General features: G+C 35.5%; 2 protein-coding genes and 1 pseudogene across 5 annotated transcripts; 1 reads left to right on the top strand and 2 right to left on the bottom strand.

Moving 5' to 3' along the window:
- The first annotated feature begins 6,906 nt into the window (after positions 1-6,906).
- On the top strand, positions 6,907-8,156 carry LOC104749760 (protein LIGHT-DEPENDENT SHORT HYPOCOTYLS 3 pseudogene; annotated as a pseudogene). Its single transcript, XR_015584869.1, has one exon. The product of XR_015584869.1 is annotated as a protein LIGHT-DEPENDENT SHORT HYPOCOTYLS 3 pseudogene (transcript).
- Positions 8,157-11,567: 3,411 nt separating this feature from the next.
- LOC104749759 (cysteine--tRNA ligase, chloroplastic/mitochondrial) lies at positions 11,568-15,283 on the bottom strand. Of its 3 annotated transcripts, none has more exons than XM_010471452.2 (9): positions 14,753-15,283; positions 14,599-14,666; positions 13,591-13,752; positions 13,332-13,502; positions 12,975-13,256; positions 12,782-12,907; positions 12,431-12,634; positions 12,248-12,349; positions 11,568-11,992 (listed from the first exon to the last, which is right to left on the bottom strand). In XM_010471452.2, the coding sequence occupies exons 3-9, from the start codon at positions 13,672-13,674 to the stop codon at positions 11,759-11,761; spliced, it is 1,203 nt and encodes a 400-aa protein (XP_010469754.1). In that variant the 5' UTR covers positions 13,675-13,752; positions 14,599-14,666; positions 14,753-15,283; the 3' UTR covers positions 11,568-11,758. The 3 variants fall into 3 exon arrangements, with proteins under 3 accessions (XP_010469754.1, XP_010469753.1, XP_087348271.1); XM_010471451.3 differs by having other exon boundaries at positions 14,599-14,662; positions 14,753-15,162; XM_087492145.1 differs by lacking the exon at positions 14,599-14,666 and having other exon boundaries at positions 14,753-15,164.
- A 656-nt stretch (positions 15,284-15,939) lies between these two features.
- LOC104749758 (transcription factor MYB14-like) lies at positions 15,940-17,597 on the bottom strand. Its single transcript, XM_010471450.3, has 3 exons — positions 17,216-17,597; positions 16,982-17,111; positions 15,940-16,525 (listed from the first exon to the last, which is right to left on the bottom strand). Exons 1-3 carry the CDS (start codon positions 17,346-17,348, stop codon positions 16,024-16,026), a joined length of 765 nt encoding a protein of 254 aa, XP_010469752.1. The 5' UTR covers positions 17,349-17,597; the 3' UTR covers positions 15,940-16,023.
- Between the last annotated feature and the right edge of the window lie 27 nt (positions 17,598-17,624).

The raw sequence follows: 17,624 nt of genomic DNA, 5'->3' as shown, positions 1-17,624 counted from the left end.
ATTACTAATGTTACAACTCTAAATCAAGACGAAAATAATTCGTTGCTGATTTTTGGTTCCATGAGAGATATTGCCTCATTGTTTGCATATTTCTATGAACCATTGACTTTGGTATTTGGTCCCTTAATTGTCAATTCTATATTGCCTCATTGTTTGCTTATTTTCATGTCCTAACCACACTTTTCTCATGACTTATATATTATGTAAGGTGAACCCGGAAAAACTTTGCCATTTACCAAGTTTGGAATGTAATTACTAAGTTAGTGTCCATAAACAAGTGAAGATAGAAAAAATGTACTGTATAATTGTATCATCTCTTCTTCTGCTCCACACCTCGATTTCTTAGGCGGAAATTTATGCAATATGCACGATGAATGTGTTGCATAAATAAAATCTTGTTTCGTTAATACGAGTAACAATAACATGTTATATGTTATCTACTACGTACTGCAAGCAAGTAACTACTAACAAATATAATATAATGTTATTCTTTCACTAAATTTTCTAGTTCATGTGAAGTAAAATGTTATAAATTGGTATATAAATACTTTCATGTATCCAAGGAAATAGAAAACGAAGGTGGCATTAAATTGGGTGCATGTTGTCTTTGAAAAAAAGGACACAAAGAGGTCGGTGTAAATTTGTTTGTGTGTTCTGAAATTAAAGTTACTGTCCTCATTTAGTATGTGACATTCACTGATGTCAGGTCCCATCTCCAATTTTATCTTCTTTATTTATTATGAACCTCTTGCCACTTTCAGTACATATAAAAGTTTTTCTACATTATTCTCTTTTTTTTTTTTTTTGATTTTGGTTTTTAACATTTATATGTCTCGAGGTGCGTCACGTAGAAAGAAACAGAGGAACAGAGAAAAACGAAAGATTGATTTTTTTTTTTTGGTCAAATAAAAGGAAAGATTGATTTGTTTATTATTTCAATAGATAGATTTACTATATGGTGGTTTGTTCTTTTATATAAAAGGATACAAGGATACATAGGTTTTAACCTAAGTTCTAGACTCTTCTAATCACTAGTTGTGATTGTGACGTGGCTTCATATGATTCACGAGTAGCAAAACGGTTGTTGGTTGTTATAGTCGTACTTTTTGCAGATAGTGTTATTTGCTGAGCTCTCACCTTTTTCGTGTACTGCAAGTGACCGTTGGACATCTGTGGGCTTTGGAGAACATTTCTTGGTTTGTGGCATTGTATTGGGTCGTACTCCCAATAAGCCTTTTTTCAAAGCCATGTCGTTTTGGACATTGGTCTTCACACTCCCCCGCAAACTTGGAGTGGGTGGCACACCAACGCCAAGTTTGAGCCTTAGAATCTCGAAGGGTTTTTGAAGAAAAGACTTGGTGAATATATCAGCAAGTTGAAGGTCAGCAGAGATATGATTCACGATTAGGTCTCCGAAAGCTACCTGTTCACGAACATAGTGGTAATGTGTGGCAAAATGTTTGGTGCGAGCAAGGAAACTTGGATTTGCGGTAAGGTATACTACATAAGGTTGTCACAGAAGAGTTCTGGTGTAGCAGACTGTTCAATCCCCAGATCTTGAAGGTTGACCAACCATGTGATTTCAGAGGCAGCTTCAGACATTGCTCTGTATTCATCTTCTGTGGAGCTTTTAGAGACTGTGTCCTGCTTTCTTGATGACTAGGAGATCATATTTCGACCAAGAAAAGTGCATAATCCGCCAGTTGAGCGACTGGATTTCTGACAGCCAGCATAATCCCTATCACTATATGCGGTAAGCTTGTAGTATGTGTTCTTGTCAAAGGTAATACCCATGGTAGTTGTCCCTTTGTTATATCGAAAAATTCGTTTGAAAGGTTGAAGTCGGATACCGTAGGTTCATGCATCTTCTGGCAAACGTAGTTAACAGAAAACTGCAGATTCGGTCTTGTTAGAGTCAAATATTGCAGTCGTCCGGCCAGACTTTGAAAGTATTTTGGATTGGCAAACAGGGGTGATTGTTGTTGCTTACGTTTGAGTTGTTGAGGGAGAGGTGTTGCAAAAGAGGCACACGTAGACATTCCTGCTATAGCTAGTAAATCCTCTGCATATTTTTGTTGTGACAGGAACATTCCATTCTCATTATATTAAATTTGAATCCCAAAAAATTAATGAAGCTTACCGCGGCCCAGTCCAAGCCTCCTCCACGGTCCAGATGCCGCTTTCACCGCTCCTTGTCCTGCACTCAAGAAGAAAAGACGTTTCTACCCTTACAAATCCTAATACAAGACAAAACCCTATAAATACTCTTAAGACCTAGGGTTTTCAAGTGTACATCTTCAACAGCCTTTGGAGCCGCCCTAGCCACGACCAGAGAAGCTCTCTCTCTCTCTCTCTCGACGTCTCTCTTGAAGCTTGAAGATCTGCCACCAATCTCTCTTTCTACTCTTTCTAGTTCTTTCATACTTTCATTGCTTTTGGGATCAAGTTACTTTTGTGAGAAATAGAGAAGTTTCCTTTGAACCTCTTTTATTTATTGATTCGTTTTTGATGCTATACTTTATAATATCAATGTCGTTTCTTTGCATCATGAGCGAGTAGTTTACTTTGTTGGGTTTTATGGGGTGATTCAAGGGGAATTCATGGTTCGCTTCAATTAGGTTGGTAGATCTTATTTTCGGTTTATATTAGAGTTCTTTTGGGACATCTTTATCTTAATGCATGTGCTAGGATTGATCACCAAGAGCTGATCTAGAGAACGAGAGCGCTAACCGCGTTATCCTACTTCTCTGAACTAGTGTTATACCGAAACCTTGCGCTGTAACCTGCGTAAGTTGAGTTACGGAGTTTGGTGAATGTATCGAACTTGTTTAACTAGCTGGTTGACATGCGTCGTTGCCTGCGAAAGTTGAGTAACGGAGTATGAAGACTTTAGACTTTCATTCTATGAGAATAGCTAGTCAGTTCATTAGTGTTTCGTAGTTGAGAACCTAGACCAAAAATTAGTATTTACTTGTTAGATCTTGACACTTAATATTGCTTAGAACCATGAAAACCCTGAGATGACTCCCAAAACGCCCAACGCCTTAGTCTTATAGTTTTAAACCGTTTTTATTTATTTGCAATAGTTATTAGGAAAATCAAAACCCCAATCTCTTATTCAGTCTTAGCCATAATTCTTTCTCTTTTAATTCAATTTGTGTTAGCTATTACTCTCTGTGGGATCGATCCTAAAATACTACACTGATTAACTTTGCACTTTCAGTCATTGTGTAGTCTTTTCAGGTAAAAGATTTGGAGTGAAATTCTACACACATCAAGTAGAGCATCTGAAACTTTGGATCATCCAACTTGTAAAGCCCATTATTTTCCTTTCCCTTTCTCAGAACTTTGAGAGATGCTTTGTCCTTAATAACAACATCAAGATCATCAAATGTGACAACACAATGATAATCTTTAGTCAACTTCGACACTGACAGTAGTGATTTTGCTCTTTCAGGACAAACTAACACATCTTTAAGTGGGATGTTACCTGATGTTGAGGGAAGGTTAGCTGAGCCAACATGAGTAATGGGAAGGAAGTTCCCATCACTTGCCATTACCATGTCACTGCCATGGTATGGTTGAGCCTGCTGCAATCGTTGAGTTGAGCTGGTGATGTGAGCAGTGGCCGCTGAATCTGGGTACCAGCTGTTGTCCTCACTGACGTCACTGATGCGTAAAGCAGAGAAAGCAGCAGCACTGATCTCGGGTTGAGGTGGTTGTTGATATTCATCATCGAATTTGAACTAACATTCAAAACCGTAATGACCTCGTTTTCCACAGATTTGACACACCAGTTTGTCATTTGGAATCATTGGTGGTCTAGACGATGCAGCAGATGAGAACTGTTGCTGGAAACCTCTGCCACGAGTCGAGTAGGATCCTCTGCCTCTGCCTCTTTTACCACGTCCACGATAACCAGAAGATCTTGCTGAGTGAAACGCTACGTGTGGTGAGACATCGGTGAAAATAGAGTAACCTTGGATTATGTTGTCATAAGCGGTAAGACGAGATATCACATTAGCATAGGTAGGAGCAGGTAGACGGTCCATTGAGTCCTCAATGACAATGATTATAGGCTCATACTCGCGACTTAAGCCTCTCAATGCAGCAAAGATTTTCATTTTCTCACTAACCGGATCTCCTATAGAAGCTAACTGGTCACAAATATCTTTGATTCCTCTAAGATAATCAGACATACTCTTATCTAATTTCTCAGCATTCTGAAGACACCTTTGTAACTCAAATAGTCTAGAGGAAGAGGTTCAGTTGAAGTGAAAGATTAGAGTATCCCATACCTCTTGAGCAGTTGCAGAGCCGATCACCAGTCGCAGAACATTCTCAGTCATGGAGCCAAGCAGCCACGCCTTAACAACTTGGTCAAATCTGGACCAGCTCTCAAAATCTGGGTTGAGTATGTCCTCGACTTTGCCATTGTTGTTGTTGCGGATAGGAATCTTCTCATCTGGTGGTTTGGAAGCACCATTAACGAAGCCAAGAAGAGATTGAGTGCGCAGTAAGGATTCGAACTGAGAATTCCATATGAAGTAGTTTTGTTCTGTGAGTTTTATGGTGACACAGTTTGAAATGTGTTGAGAGGGAGAGCAATAGGGTTCCATGGTTCCGTCCATGGCTCTAATACCATGTAGAAAGAAACAGAAGAACAAAGAAAGAGGAAGGATTGATCTGTTTATTATTTCAATCGATAGATTTACAATATGGGAGCTTGTTCCTTTTTAACCTAAGTTCTAGGCTCTTCTAATCATTAGATATGATTGTGACGTGGCTTCATTTGTCCTCATATGATTTAAGAGCACCAAAACGATTGTTGGTTGTTATCGTCGTACTCTCTGCAGATAGTATCTTATTTGTTGAGCTCTCACCTTTATCGTGTACTGCAGGTGACCGTTGGACATCTGTGGGCTTTGGAGAACATTTCTTGGTTTGTGCCATTGTATTGGACTGCGGTCCCAATAGGCCTTTTTGCAAAACCATATCGTTTTGGACATTGGTCTTCATACGTCCGATAACCTAAAATATTAGTAAAATAAGTGTAACTTATTCGACTACTGATTGTAATTATAGGTTTTAATAGAAAAACGTAACCTAGATTATTTATTTAAAGCAAATCGTTAAATTTGAACACCATAATTCGTTGATGACTGGATTTTCCTGTTGATAATGAGATGGCTATTAGTATAAAAAACACTTCTTTAATCTCTCAACACATGAAAATTGGGCATGTGCACGCAAAACATTGACGCCCTCAACGTATTGAGAATATACAGTTTCTAGGTGATGGTACTTAATTTATAACTCGTAAGGAAAATGTTGAGAGTACACTGGTTACTTAAATATTCGTTGATAGTTACAAAAGCAGTGTTACGAAGTTCGAGCCACTGCTAGTACCTAGCTAATTGCAATGTGTGTCGTGTTCAATGATAAATAGTTGAGGAAAGTTAGTGTTTAGTGTTTTAAGACTTTTTAATTAAACTTACAATATCTAATGTTCTTGGCGGATGATGTAGTTTATACATATTTAGGGATTTATGTAAACGAGGATTGATTTTGTAGTTTAGTATGATCTAGCCAGAATATTTTGTCGTTTTGTGAATACATTTGCGGAGCAACTCGACAATGTTAACCTAATGCTAATGGTAGAGAGTTCAATTGGTAGAGCATATGTTTTCTTATACGAGGTTGAAATTTAGTTTACATTTGTACTTTGTTACCAAAAACTAGTTTTGGAGCTAGAAAAATTCTAGAGTAAACCCAATGTCTATATATTTCCTCATTTGATATGTGATATTGATGTGAAATGTCACTATAACTTATATTATTGATCGAACATTGGGGACATGAAAAGATTAAAATTTCCATTTTGATCTCTCGTTTAAAAAACCTACGAATTTAGATCAATATATTATCGTCTAAATAGTCTATACACTTTCGCTTAGTAAAAATAATTAGTAGTCTATACACTAAATAAGCGTAGTATTCCTTAACTGTATTTAGCACTTTGGGTCGATACAGTATAGTTTTTTTTTTCGTGTGTGTGGTCGTAAGTCATAACATTACAAATTATTTATTAGACTAGAATCAGTACCTTTTTTTACGTTATTAAAGAATTTACTGAAAGGGGAGACGAGCCTATGGTCTAACTTTGTTCTTGGCTCTATACTTTTTTTACCATTTTCAGGCAACATGCTCTAAATAAGTTGTTTTAATGTCGGGACAAAATAAATATTATATAGATAATAAAGATCTTTTGCACAATGGTCCGAAGAAAAGCCCTTTTCATATGTGTCCAAGGGAGAAGAATTGAGGGCTATTTTTGTAAAATAACAAGGAACTGTCAATCAGTTCTCCAGTCCTTGATAGAAATATATAACTAAAATATTCAATTTTGTTATATTTGAAGAAAAATATAATTTCCATCGTTTTCAAACTTTTTTTTTTGGCTGCCTTTGTCCACACCTAAATGCCCAACTCCTTTTCTGCTTTTTTATAGCGACAGAAAATTATTTTTCATTGAATAAAAATAGCGAGAGAAGAAGAAGTGTAAGGAGACATCCAAGCTTACAAGTCTTTATCAAATAATGAAGCCAAATATAAACACTATACGTTCGCTTATTTTTCCTAAAAGCTATAACGATTTTCTCTTTTATTTACCAAGTGATAAGAGTATTTAAGATATATATACCCACTAAAACGAACATAATATCTCGATACTCCAAGAGTTCAAGGATCTTTCTTCAGTTGTAGTTGTTCTACTTACATAGTCCACTATTATTTATGAGTCAAGTTATGAAGTTGTTAGAAAGACTTTTCATAAACGTTCGTTTAGTATTGTCCCAAAAAGGCTATATAGTTCATCGACATTAATTTCAAAATATTACGTTAAAAACACCAAACCCGGTATATATATCATATGGGGACAAAACAAACAATGGATACAAAAGAGTAAAGATATGAAAACTATAGTCCACTTATCTCGAGTAATATAAACATAACAAAACAAGAGAAAGAAAGAAAAAAAAATCCGAAAAAGTCTATTATTTTCTCAATTTGCCCAAAAATAGAAAATAATATTTCAATAATACGCAAAATATATATCTGCACAAAGTAACCTTATATCTCCCAACCGCACAAACACAATTCGTGCTGCTCCATATCCACCAAGAAGATCATCAAGAATCAAGAACTAATCAACATCGATCGATCTGTTAAAAAAATGGATATGATTCCTCAATTGATGGAAGGCTCTTCAGCTTACGGAGGTGTCACAAACCTCAGCATCATCACAAACAACTCCTCCTCCGTCACCGGAGCCGCCGCAGCTGAAGCAACGCAACCACCGTCTTCCTCCTCCTCACCCTCGGCTAACTCAAGTCGTTACGAGAACCAGAAGAGGAGAGACTGGAACACGTTCGGACAGTACTTAAGGAACCATCGGCCACCCCTTTCGCTTTCCCGATGCAGTGGAGCTCACGTGCTCGAGTTCCTCCGTTACTTGGACCAGTTCGGTAAGACAAAAGTCCACACGGACGTTTGTCACTTCTACGGCCATCCAAATCCTCCGGCACCGTGTCCTTGTCCTCTCCGACAAGCTTGGGGAAGTCTCGACGCACTCATCGGTCGTCTTCGAGCTGCCTTTGAAGAGAACGGAGGTAAGCCTGAGACGAATCCGTTTGGAGCTCGTGCCGTTAGGCTTTACTTGAGGGAAGTTAGAGATATGCAGAGCAAAGCTAGAGGTGTTAGCTACGAGAAGAAGAAGCGTAAGCGTCCTCTTCCTCAGTCGCCTGCTTCGTCTTCCTCCGCCGTAGCTAGCCACCAACAATTTCAAATGCTATCGGGTACTAGTTCTACTACTCAATTAAAGTTTGAGAAGTAATTACTTAGAATAATATATATAAGAGAAATGGAGTATTTTATGTAATCTGAAATGTGAATTTGTCTCTTTGTTATATGTTGATTTTAATTTTAGGTTATGTGTTCAGTTGTAGAAGAACTTAAGGGTTCTTTTGTTACTAGTGTATGTTGGGGGAAGGAAGGTAGGGTTTTCAGTTTTTATTTATATCTAATAAAAGAGAAATTCAAATGTATTTATGTGTATATATAATATATGAATATGTATCATAACTATCATCGTTATATTGGTCTTCTTCTTTTTCTAAAACAGAGAGGTCTTAGGTTTACTTTAAAATCGTTTTATGTAGTATGATGATACTACAAGTCTAGAATGGTATTATTGATTTTCTTCTTTTGATGCAAAGCAGTGGTCGTTTTCTAAAAGTGACAGCGAACTAACAGTGGTCTTATAGTAGTTGACAGTGATTGCACTATCTATTTAAAATTCATGAAATTTTCTCCATGTTCAAATTCCCCTCAAAGATTTTATTTACTGAACTCGTTCCCACGCACTCACTAATATTCACATGCATATATACGTGGCGTGCTTCAGTAAATATTTACGCTGTCGTAATTAATTTTGTTTCATCTCCAAACTTATTTTGTTGTTCATGTTTAAGTAGGTTTCATAGGTTTACTAGTGAGTGATATGTTCTCTTAAAGCAACATTATAACTGTTGTTGAAAGAAAACCAAAAAAAAATATCCTTAAAAATTCCACATTGATGTTTCTTAGTACATACTTTTTACTCAAGACGAACAATGTGCATGTCTGCTTTTGCATAAACCCTAGAATACTTTGTGGATATGGTAATTGATACTGTTGTATTTTAAATTTAATTATGGTAATTCGATGTTGTATGGATTTTAGCCACTAAGTATGTAATAACTACGGATGGGATGTAAAGAAAGAAAAAAATATGAAATAACTACGGTTCTTACTTCTTACTAACATATGATATCATACCATTGTCAAGGCCAACCAACAAGAGGAAAGACTAATTCGATGTTCTGATGTATATAAGAGTGATGTACTTATACTGTTGCAAAAATACTATATTAAACATAATAGTCATAATATGTACATGACCTTCTTACAGTATTGCATTCTTAATTTCTTAAAGTGATCTATACTTAATACTACTATCATCATTGTTTAACACATGTTAATGTTATTCAAAACGAAACAAAAAATAGCTAACAGCGCAACATGATTATAGGGTTTACTTCCCTAATACAGAAAATTGCCTCATGATTGCTAGTTGCATGCAATTCTGAAACATAAAGATGCAATCTCTAGTTGTTGCATATAATAGGATGACAACTTCTTCTAATAGCAGTGCACCATCATTTTGATTAGTTAATTAATTGTAATCTTAAGAATAACGGAAAATTATAATAACAAAATGATTCCCTATATCTAGCCAATTACATTAAGAAATAGCTTTTCAATTTTTGTTTTTATTTATGCTATTCTAATGACGATACATAGAATATGTTTTCAAAGTCAAATGACTATGTAGGCTTAATGATTTTATTCCTCCATTAGGCATATTGCCAGGTTCTCAATTAAACTGACACAGATAAATAAGGTCCACAAATCATATATTGTACAGATACATACTTGCAAATTGTGAAAATACTAAATCCTTTAAAATTGTAGTTATGGTTGCTATAGTAAATTATATAGGTAGAGAGAGACTGAAGAGAGAGAAACACATCAGTTTTGTTGTTACTAAATATTTTTGCTTGTTCAATTATGTGATGGGTGTCTGATTTTTTTTTGTGGGTCATTTTCATAAAATAATTTAAATTATTTAACATTTTCAAAATAAATAAAGTATTTAATAATTAAATGGAAGAAAAAAACTGAAAACGACAACTACAACTTGAAAAAGTTTTGATTGGACACATTTTCAATTAATAAGTTATAAGTTTTAATCAATATAAAAGTTTAGATAGCGTCACACAACAATATGTCCAGCGGAGGAAACAATCTTTGTCAAATTTGATAATCAAACAACGTATGTTATAGCATTTTTATAGTACCTTAAACCTTATATGTAACACTTTTGGTACCTTGATATCCTCATTTGTGTAGAGAGATGAAATATTAAAATCTCTTTTTAAAATGAAACTAAATAAAATAAAATATTACTTATTTGGTACATTGTGTAGTGTTGCATCATTCATGAGTGTGTTAGAGGTAGAGCCAGAGTTCTGTCTCTCACTTGTCTTGTCTGTGTAAGTTGTTCCTCGCAGAGCACTGGAAGACCCCCAACCCTTCAACTTTTATTGATTCTTGTCCATTTCTGAGTTTACACATATTGTAAAATTCAGTTGAAATGATAAAGCAATTCTATAATTCTACATTTCCATTTCCCTTTACGTTTTGAAACCCACGGATTCATGAATCATTCAATGAAAAGGACTTGAGTAACTTATCTCTTTTCGTTCAAAAAAAAAAATAGTAACTTATCTCTTATATACGAAATTATATCTGTTATATATTTCAATTATACTTTTCTATGTGAAAATCCCCACTTTTTCAAATTAAGTTTCATCTTTCAATATTTTCATATTAAAAAATGTAGACATTCTGCCCATTTTTAATTAAGATATAATTAAGATGTCAATAATTACATATAATAAAGCTACTCCAAATATGAACATTTCTTTCACACCTAATCAATTTTCTCTTGGGGTCAGTATTCCCTTTTGACCCGACCGACAATGCTATCGAAAATTTGACAGCCTATAAAAGGTTTCTACTTTGAGCTAGAACAATGTTCTTGCACATATTTTTATGCTTGACGTCGAAAAAAATAGTCTGAGTTTGTAATATACCTTTTTTCAAATAAAAAGAAAACTTTGTTCCAATTACGTAGGGCACTAATATTGTGGATGTAATGTGATCAACAAGTATATATATAACTCCATACATCACTAACAAAGTATAAACTTCAAGACAACTCATTTTACGAGAATTTTCTCCAACAATAATACTCAATTATGAGAATATAAGTGGGCATTAGCCAATAAGACTTGGCCTTTCGACTTAGATATGGAATTATGGCCTTTCCATATATGGTTAGAACACAAGAAGGACCATTCAAGAATCAACATCCACTTATTATTCAGATTACGTAAGTTCCATCATAATTTTATTCACATTTTTGGATTGATACGAATAACTCATTTAAAAGAAAGAAATACAATTGAGGCGACAATCGACATTGAAACGAGAGGGTCCCCGAATTTTCCACATGATTCTCTTGTTTCATCATTACCCACCCAAAACCAATATTTTGTGAAACCCTTGTGAGACTCCACCACATATGTATTACTCCAAAATTAAACATCTCTTGCTTCTTCTTTAAGTAAATAAAAAATATATATTCAGAAAGAAAGAAATTGGAATATATATATATATATATATATATATATATATATATATATATATATATATAACCTAACTAAATTGGAATCAAATGAACCAAACCGGATCTTAGTTCGGTTCAATTTGATCAATTTTTTTCTTGAAGTAGATGTATGGAAGAGAGTATGAGTTTGTGTATATATATATTTTTAAACAACTCTATAATGTAAGATTAATAAGCTTTTTGATCAACTCCCTATGATAATTGAGCGTATCCATTACATAACAAGTAGCTGAACTTGAACATAAAAATGAATAAAACAAGAATCCAGTGTTACTCTTTAGTGTGTTTAGTCAAAATCAACAAAAATGATACAAAAAATATTATGAACCATTAAAACAAGAATAAAGATTATATAGTATAAGTTGCGAAAAAAAAGGAGAGATTATATAGTATAAGTTATGAAGCTCAAGGTGTAGTTACAGGTTCTTGAAGGGCAAGAGGAATGGCTGGTCTCCAAGTTGTTCCCTCAGGACTATCCATCAAAGCGATCCCAACAGATGCCAAATCTTTCCTAATTGCATCAGATCTTTCATATTCTTTGTTCTTTCTTGCGTCTGTTCTCTCTTGCACTCTCTGCAACACATCTTCCTCTTTCAGTCCAGCTCGCTTTAGCGCCTTCTCTTTTAGCTGAACAAGAACCTGAGGATTGAAGGAAACAGAACAGTTAAAAAACACTAATAACGAGTAAAATGGTAACGAAGAAACGACACTGATGGGTGCCATTGGGAAGTTGTGACTGGCTAAACTGGCTCGTCCCATATTGATCCCAACCCTGACTTTAGTGTTTTCGGTCCGGCACTAAAATGGCGTTGGGGTTGACGGGTTTAGGCTTTATATGGGTCGAGAATTTTGCCCTGCCGCAACATCATTACTCTGCGATAGTGGAAGCTGTACCTCTGAGTAACTTGTGGGCATAAGCCCTAAGATAGTAAGAACATCTCTGATTGTTGTCTCTAGAGCCTTAAGTGACTCTTCTCTTCTTGCTTGCTTTTTCCCCTGAAATCAGCATGTGATCAACTATATCATTAAACCAATTTTCGAAACATATAAACGTAATAGCAGAAACGTTATACATACCTTTCGGGTGTGAATGAGATCGTTGATAGTTTTCAATGGTTCTGACATTGCTGCCAGAGTTACAGGTGTGAGGAGATCATCAGACATCGAGGCAATAAACTCACCACGGAATGTGTTAATGGTTGTCAAAGTGTCTGAAGGAACAGAATCATTGTCATGTGTCGAATCTTTCTCGCCTAAAACGCTTTCACAGTCGTGTAACGTCTGTCAATAAGCAAATGAGAATCTTCAAAGGATTGTAGTGAAGAAGAACATAATGTTGTGCCCCAAAATAAAGCATCTTAGGCTTAAAAAAACAAGAGAAGTACTCCGAAAATGCAATTCTTCTAACTGATAAAAAACAAGGTTTACCTGATAAATATAGAAGATGCGCTCTGAAGCACTCTCTAGGAGGAAATCAGAGTAATTGATAGGAGATCGATAGTGAGTTCCCATTAGAAAAAGTCTCAGAGCAAGAGGATGATAAAGGTCTATAACCTGAACACGAGATTTACATATAAATGTTGGATATAAGAGGAAAATAGCAAAACTAAAAAATGTTTACCTGTCTGATTGTGAAGAAGTTCCCCAAGGATTTAGACATCTTCTCGGAGTCAACAGTAACAAAACCATTATGGATCCAATAGCTGATGTTGCTGCTATCACAAGCAGCACAACTCTGAGCAATTTCATTTTCATGGTGAGGGAACACAAGATCCATTCCACCACCATGTATGTCAAAACTATAACCGAGATATGCGGCACTCATCGCACTGCATTCTATGTGCCAACCTGGCCTCCCTCTTCCCCATGGACTCTCCCAAAAGGGCTCCCCTTCTTTTGCAGCCTGTCCAAAAATTTGTAAGTCTTTTAATACTCAAATGAGTAAAATGTAGAGCTAAAACGAAATCAAAATGCTTACTTTCCACAGAGCAAAATCTGCTGGATGTTTCTTCCTCGTGTCAACTGCAACTCTCTCGCCTGCACGGTTATCTTCTAATTTTCGTCCAGACAGTTTTCCATATGTTGGAAGTTTGTCGACTGAGAAGTAAATATCTCCATCAACTTTGTAGGCATAGCCATTATCAAGAATCTGAATTGGAAAACATCGCATATGAATATATATATCTTTAGCAATTTTTTAGTAACATTAGGACAAAGTGAAGTACTTATGACCTAACCTGCTTGATCAGGTCGATGATTTGAGGTATATGATCTGAGACACGTGGTTGGACAGAAGGATCTAGACACTGAAGCTGTTCCATATCTCGATTAAATTCCTCACAGAATCGTCTGCTCAAACTGATTGGATCTTCCCCTAATTCATTCGCTCGGGCAATAATCTACAAAAATTTAAAATTTGATGAGTCAGTTGGGAATCTAGCTGCAGGAAGCTTCAACAAGACAAATTGAAAGTCTACATAACAGAATCTAGTCAGAGACAGATTAAGAAAACAGAAAAGATTAGTGAAATCCTTGTAGCATAATACAGGGACGGAAAATGTCTAACTAGTTCTATGCTTCGAGCTGAATACACTAATTGTCTCTGTAAAGGTTATTCAAAGTTTGTGACACAACAGCAGGCAGATGAACGTAGCAATCAAACAGGATAAAACTAAGTGAACTCTTCCCTGACAAAGACAAATTCTGATCTTTTCCAATTTTGTATATTATAGGAACACATCCCCACCACCCTCAAAACCAATAATATCAGCTAGCTTTATAAGTCGAAAAGTTCTCATGTAGCAATTTAGATGGCAGAAAGATCCATTCTTTTACACGCCTCTCACAAGTAAGTGAGATAGACTAACAGTATTAAAGACGCTGACAATCAATTCTTTTGCCGATTAGGATTATGATGTTTCCCGCAGTTCAGAATTGTAGCCGCCAAGAAAGAAATAACTCAAAAAGCAGTCCGGGAATGCAGTAACAGACACTGGTCACTTATCCAATTAATCAAACGGTACCACAAAACTCAATCTTAATTCTTAAGAAGTTCTCACAAACAAAACTCTCTTGAAGGACTCCAGAAGCTGTCTCTACACTTCTAAACAGAGCTTAAGTTTGTATAAGAGGTTCTCACTAAAACTCCCCTGAAGGATGATAGCTTTCTCTAAACTACTAAAACAGAACTAAGTTGCATATGACTTAAACCAAGAAGCAGTTCCTTTTGACATAAATGATCTCACCTTGTCATCCACATCCGTGAAATTTCGAACATAAGACACTTCATATCCTAGATGCTTAAGGTACCTGCCTAATTCCCAATCAAAATTCCAAAAAAAAATCAAAACTTTTCCATCACCCAATAAAACTAAACGCTTCTTTTATCCAAGTCAATACCTCAAAAGAACATCGAACGTGACGTAGACTCGTGCGTGCCCAATGTGGCTCAGATCATAAGCCGTAACACCGCAAACGTACATTCCAACTTTACCATCGACCTTGGGCTTAAACAGCTCCTTCTTCCTGCTCATTGTGTTGTGCAGCCACAGCTCCTTTTCTCCTGAAATCGAATCTCCACCGTCCGTTAGTGATGCCAGAGCCGTGAAACATCGACGGGGTTGAGTTAACTTTCCGGGTTTAAAGAGAAATTGACTTCTGAACTGAGACTTGGGAAGAGAAGAGAAGCGTATTGAAGTAAAGGGTCTACATGATTTGAAGAGATTGAGAACCGAAGAAGCCATTTGTGTTGTGGAACGCTAAAGCTCCTCCTCCCCAAGAAGATGAAGCAATCGGATTAGATAAAGACGGCGAGGGATAAGCTAAAACCTCTGATGAACTAATAACGGTTTTCGTAAACCGATTTTATATTCCGGTTCGGTTCAATCAAGACTTGGACTTGGAGAATGGAGACATTGAAGCGTTTCAAATGTCTTGGATCAGGAATCAGGATTAATCCTATATCTAAATTTTATGAACAAACGGAAAACTAAATGTTGTTTTGGACATTGTGTAATTTAATGTTGACGAACTTAAACCAATCACAAAATTTTAGGTTAAACTTTTAGCCATTGTGTTATCTCAACAATATAAGAAGGATCAGTGATCAGCCTGGTCTAAAATCCCTCTAAACCAAACCATGTAACGGTTTGTATGAACCGATTTTTGAGTTTTGTGTTCGGTTTAAGTTCAAACAACATTAAATTACACAACGTCCAAAAACAATATATAGTTTTTCGTCATGAAAGTTTATAGGATTAATTATGACGTATGCATCCACAACGACCAAAAATCACAATACTATCTTGATTTTAAACGTGAAAAATTGGCGACTAGTATTAAACAAAAGTATAAGGTTTTAGTGATGATGAAGTGAGAATTTCTAATTTAATTTCAAAGAAATAGTTTTGGTGTTTCATCTAATATCTGTTTTAAAAGTCTTTAACATATTTTATAAAGAAATGTCTACTGAACTTTTTTCCTAAGAAAAGGGAATTTGTCAACTTTTCGGGGATTTAAAGAAACGTTTTAAAAGATTCATATAATTTACATGCAAACGCGAAAGACATGATGCAAAAGTTTACAAATTAGAGAAAAAAAGGACTTTTAAATTTATTCATGTGGATTACAGCACAAATTAAAATTAGCGACAAAAACAGCACAAATTAAAATTAACACTCAGGTATGTCGGAAAATTCCTCAATTCTACGATTACTAGTGAAAAGCTCAAACCAAAACTCCATGTCATCATTATACAACTCCGAATTATTATAACTATTTATCTTAATATTCCTATCTAGCAATCCCTCCCAATCCTCCTCTAGCTTCTTCTCCTTATGATGATTCGAATTATCTACCGATACGAAGTCCGACCAAAAGCTTTCATCTACCAAGGCGGAAATATCCTCGTACGACATAATTTCGTTGTTTGAAATATCAAACGTCGTAATGCTACTAGAAAACTGTTGCGGAGAGGTTGTTGTCTCCACAATCATAGATTCTTTGTCTTCATCATGTTTGGTGGTCTGACTGGTCTCGTTAATTCCGTTAATGTCTTTGGTGTCTCCGCCATTGTTTTGTTTTTTGTTGACTCTCTTCTTCAAATGAGTGTGCCAAACATTTTTTATTTCATTGTCGGTTCGTCCCGGCAACTTTGCAGCAATCGCAGACCATCTAAATTAATAAGAAACAAACAATACTAAAACACTTTAAAAAAGTGTATCACATATAATATAGTATAGATTTCATCAATTTGTGACTTTAATATATACAGTATATTGCTTTTTAGTTGCAGCAGAAAACATGGGGATAGAGGAAAACAACAAAAACAAAAGCTAATACATGGCATATGTTTTGCATTGATCAAGGTGCAAATCTTTTCTAATAACATTGATTAGTAAAGATCTTGTTTGCGTGTTTCTTAATATTAAAAACTCTATGAAAACAAAATACATAATTAAGTAGTCTTGGTTTGAGTCTGAGGAAATCACGGGTGGGAATCTCCTCAGTCCCACGGTGTTAAAATATTTTGCAAATTGTTTATAAAAAATCATTTTATTTTGCAAATTGTAAGAAAATTGTGGAACTGGTTTGATGATTAATTTTCTTGGAAAAAAAAGAGAGACAAACCTGTTGCCCAAGCTTTCATGCAGATTGATGATAGTTTCTTCTTCTTGAGGAGTGAAATTGCCACGTTTGATGTCAGGTCTCAGATAATTGATCCAACGAAGTCTGCAACTTTTCCCACATCTAAGTAAACCTAATTGACAGAATTCAAAATTGCTTATACATACTCTTTTTCAAAGATCAAAATTGCTTTTACATAACAAGAATTGTTTATATATGATGTAAAGTGAAAATTACCTGCGTGTTTAGGGAGAGCTCGCCAATTCGAATGACCATAAAGATGAATATAGTTAATCAAGATTTGATCTTCTTCAGGAGTCCACGGTCCTCTCTTCATCCCCATTTTCTCACAACATGGTGCTCTTCCCATTTCTTTCTCTCCGTTGTACTCTCAAGAAAATAACACTAGAATAAAAAGAATTTGGTCTTCAGTTGAGTTAAATGATTAGAAAGGTTAAGTGTTGGGATGGGTATAGAGTTTTATATGAGCCAAAGAAGCCAAATGCTTGAAGGAAGTATGCGATGTAGACGTTTAGCGTCTTATTATTATATTTACACACACACATAATATTATATAAACACAATGCAACCGTGGGACAACTCCATGTTGAAAAATGTCTCGTACTTTTGATCCACACAGTCCAAA

The sequence above is a fragment of the Camelina sativa genome, chromosome 16 (genome assembly GCF_030686135.1).
Source record: "Camelina sativa cultivar CO46 ecotype springtype chromosome 16, ASM3068613v1".
Lineage (NCBI taxonomy): Eukaryota > Viridiplantae > Streptophyta > Magnoliopsida > Brassicales > Brassicaceae > Camelina > Camelina sativa.
This window is presented reverse-complemented; position numbering and strand designations above follow the sequence as displayed.

Excerpts from the sequence above, each read along its gene's own strand:
- LOC104749759 (XM_010471451.3), bottom strand. The coding sequence starts at position 15,096 with ATGGCTTCTTCGGTTCTCAATCTCTTCAAATCATGTAGACCCTTTACT. Across the intron at positions 12,908-12,974 it reads ACTTCTTCACAATCAGACAG|GTTATAGACCTTTATCATCC; the intron begins GTAAACATTTTT and ends TCTCGTGTTCAG. Across the intron at positions 12,350-12,430 it reads ATCTCATTCACACCCGAAAG|GGGAAAAAGCAAGCAAGAAG; the intron begins GTATGTATAACG and ends TGCTGATTTCAG.
- LOC104749758 (XM_010471450.3), bottom strand. The coding sequence starts at position 17,348 with ATGGGAAGAGCACCATGTTGTGAGAAAATGGGGATGAAGAGAGGACCG. Across the intron at positions 17,112-17,215 it reads AGCTCTCCCTAAACACGCAG|GTTTACTTAGATGTGGGAAA; the intron begins GTAATTTTCACT and ends TCTGTCAATTAG. Across the intron at positions 16,526-16,981 it reads CATGAAAGCTTGGGCAACAG|ATGGTCTGCGATTGCTGCAA; the intron begins GTTTGTCTCTCT and ends TTATTAATTTAG.